General features: G+C 67.3%; 2 protein-coding genes across 2 annotated transcripts; both read right to left on the bottom strand.

Annotated features, from left to right (window-relative positions):
* Positions 1–162: 162 nt before the first annotated feature.
* Positions 163–914, bottom strand: MNEG_15836 (inorganic pyrophosphatase; the record flags this gene model as incomplete). Its single annotated transcript, XM_014035694.1, has 2 exons — positions 163–333; positions 738–914. 2 exons carry the CDS (start codon positions 912–914, stop codon positions 163–165), a joined length of 348 nt encoding a protein of 115 aa, XP_013891148.1.
* A 764-nt stretch (positions 915–1,678) lies between these two features.
* Positions 1,679–2,611, bottom strand: MNEG_15835 (hypothetical protein; the record flags this gene model as incomplete). The annotated part of the gene is made up of 1 exon (XM_014035693.1): positions 1,679–2,611. A coding segment is annotated over one exon (933 nt), but the record flags the coding sequence as incomplete, so codon positions are not given.
* Between the last annotated feature and the right edge of the window lie 250 nt (positions 2,612–2,861).

Here is a 2,861-nt window from a genome sequence, read left to right as displayed (position 1 = left end):
GGGGTGTGAGGGGTGCACGTGGGGGCATGGGGAGGAAGGGGGGGCGTGCTGCGCAGCTGGGGCCGACGCCGGGAAGGGAGTCATGCTTGAGGTGGCGCCGGCGGCAGCATGGGTTATGGATGCAGCTGTTGACTGCTGAGGTTGCGACATTCAGCCCGGGTTTCAAATAGGGCAGAGGGACACGGCGTGGTGAGCGCATGGGTTGCTCAAGAGAATGTTATATGAGTTGATGGTGCCCACCATGAACACGCCGAGGTACTTGTACTCGGTGAAGAGGAAGGAGTTGGAGCCCTCGCTGATGGCCTCCTGGATGTCCGCGGCCTTCTGGACGATCTGCAGGGGGTGAGTCATGACGGGCCGCGGCGGGAAAGGCGGTTTCGCATGGTGGGAAGTGGAAAAGACGGAGTTGCACGCGGGGCTAGCCAAGGGCTGTGGCGAAAGGGGGAACGGGGGGCGCCCATGGTGGCGTGATGAAGGAGTGAAGTGCGTGCGGCAGCAGCGCAGTTGGGGCCCGGTGGGCGTGGAGGCGCAGCGGCGGCAGCACCTGATCCTACATCCAAGCCTCGCACGACTATAACGAGACTGCCAGAATCATGTTCGGCGCGTCGCACTGGGGTGAATCGGTCCCTGGCCCAGCCGCCCGTGCTGCTGATCTGGCGCGGATCACACGGTTGCATCCACGTGGCCGCGCTGACACCGTGGTTTCGAATACATGGCAACATATCCTCATGCCTCACCTCATCGTCGCCCCTCTGCTCCTCCTCCAGCAGGTAGCTCCGGCCGTTCTGGCTGGACACCACGCTGCCGCCCGCGACCTTGATGTTGGCCACACGCTTCCACAGGATCAGTGCAAAGATTACGCCGACGGCCGAGGCCGTCGGGATCAGGATATTCGGCCACAGGTCAGAGATCATGGCGAATGTTTGGCCCCCGGGCCCGTGTTCCTCTCAAGGAGTCCTGTTGTGCAGCTAACCAACTGCACACGGTTCGGAAATGGCTTTTCAGCCCCACACCAGGCTGATCACCGCCCGCTGCCGTCGACGGCTGGCAGTAACTAGGTGACGCGCAGTTGCCGCTCGTGCCCGCGATGCACTGCATTGTGAAGCGGAACACAGCAGAGCGCGCTGCATCCCACTCCAGTGAGAACCACCCCGCATCACTAATTACAACTGCCCGCTGGCTCGGCAGTGGTGCGGGAGCCACCAGGCATCCACCAGCGGTTGTCAAGCAGTTGTTCTAGGCCACGCAAGGCAGCAAATGCAGGGGTTCTCTGAAGCGGCCAGGCAACCCCAGGAGCCGCGCAATTTTTGCATCAGACGCAGGCGCACCCAGTCGCCAATACAATCACCCTTTACCCCCCCCCCCCGCCCCCACGGCCAACCTGGGCCGCTGCTGCGCCAATGCCAAGCTGGGCACGGCGGCTCTGCACGACCGGCGGCCGCTGTCGTTCCATGGCGTTATGGCGCGAAGCATGCGAGCCTTTTGACGCCGGCCGCGATTGTAACATCACTTTGAAAACCAAAACCCGCTGCGAACCCAATGTGGAGATATGCTAACCTGAACGCAAAATTACCAACTAAAGCTATGACTTGCCATACAAATAGCACCAATTCCATTCAACGTTGCAACTGCAACACAGCGTGCATCTGCGTGCTCACACTCCAGTCCCAACACAGGTCTAGCCGCGCACCGCCGACACATACACAGGCGCAAACTCCCCCGCTGCCTGCTGCAGCCTCACCAACCCCTGCCCGTGTGCCTCAAGCGCCGCCGCAAACAGCCGCGCCGCTGGCAGCCGCCCGCCCCTTCCGGGCGCCAGCGAGGCCAGCGCCACCGGCGCCAACTCAGCGTCGCCGTCGCCGTCGTCGCCGCCGCCGCCGCCGCCGGCCGCCCGCTGCGCTTGCAACACGGCGCCCTGGAGCGCCGCCGCGCGAGCGCCAGCTGCGGCCGCCGCCGCCGCTGCCGCCGCCGCCGCGCCCTCGCTTGATGCAGCCGCCCCTGGGCTTCCAAACTCATCATCAATTCCGCAAACCAGCTCCTCGCTGGCCAAGGGGGCTGCTGCCGCCGCGGCCTCCCTATCTTCCACCTCCCACGCCGGCGACTCCTCATACCCTGGCGGCTCCCAGGCACCCGCGGCCGCGTCTGCCCCCAGGGATTCCGGTCCCACGCCCGGTTGCCGCCCCGTCTCCTCACCGCGCCGCCGCCGCTTCAGCCCCGCGCCGTCCCCGTCGTCCCCGCCTCCCCCCTCCTCTCGCCGCCGCCGTCCGGCGGCCTTGCCAAGATGCTCGGCCGCCGCGCCCGGCGGGAGCAGCAGGGCGCGGCAGATCTCAGGCGGCACCCAGCACGGCACTAGCATCGCGGCGCCGCCACCGGCACTGCCGCCGCTGCCTGGTGTCACCCAAACCCGGTCGAACAGCCGGCCCATGCCCCAATCCTGGGCCGCATCTGAAGGCTCCACCACGCCTGCCACCGCGGCACCGCGCTCGCCGGCCGCCCCCCCGCCGCCGAGGCAGGCCTCCTGCGCCCCTCCCGGCGGGCGGGCCCGGCGGCGGGCCGCGGCGGCGGCGCGGTCTGTGAGGAGTGGGGAGCGGTCCAGCAGCAGGGCGCGCACCTGCCAGTGTGTGAGAGCCGCGGCGTTTTGGTGTTAGGAGGCGCCGGCCGGCAACGCACTAGCAGCGCCTGGATGATTGCTCATGAGCTTCAAAACGGCACGCATGCAGGCGCACGTATGACTGAGCTTTGCGCGGCCGCCAGCACAGCACCCCCGCGGCCTCGCCCCCGCACGCTGCAAAATGCCTCGCTGCTGAGAGCTCACGCCCATGGCAGCGCGCCGCTCCGACCGGCCCCTCACTCCCCGCACC

Source organism: Monoraphidium neglectum (genome assembly GCF_000611645.1).
Source record: "Monoraphidium neglectum strain SAG 48.87 unplaced genomic scaffold scaffold05713, whole genome shotgun sequence".
NCBI lineage: Eukaryota > Viridiplantae > Chlorophyta > Chlorophyceae > Sphaeropleales > Selenastraceae > Monoraphidium > Monoraphidium neglectum.
Note: the sequence above shows the minus strand (reverse complement) of the source record. Positions and strands in the feature narration are given on the sequence as shown.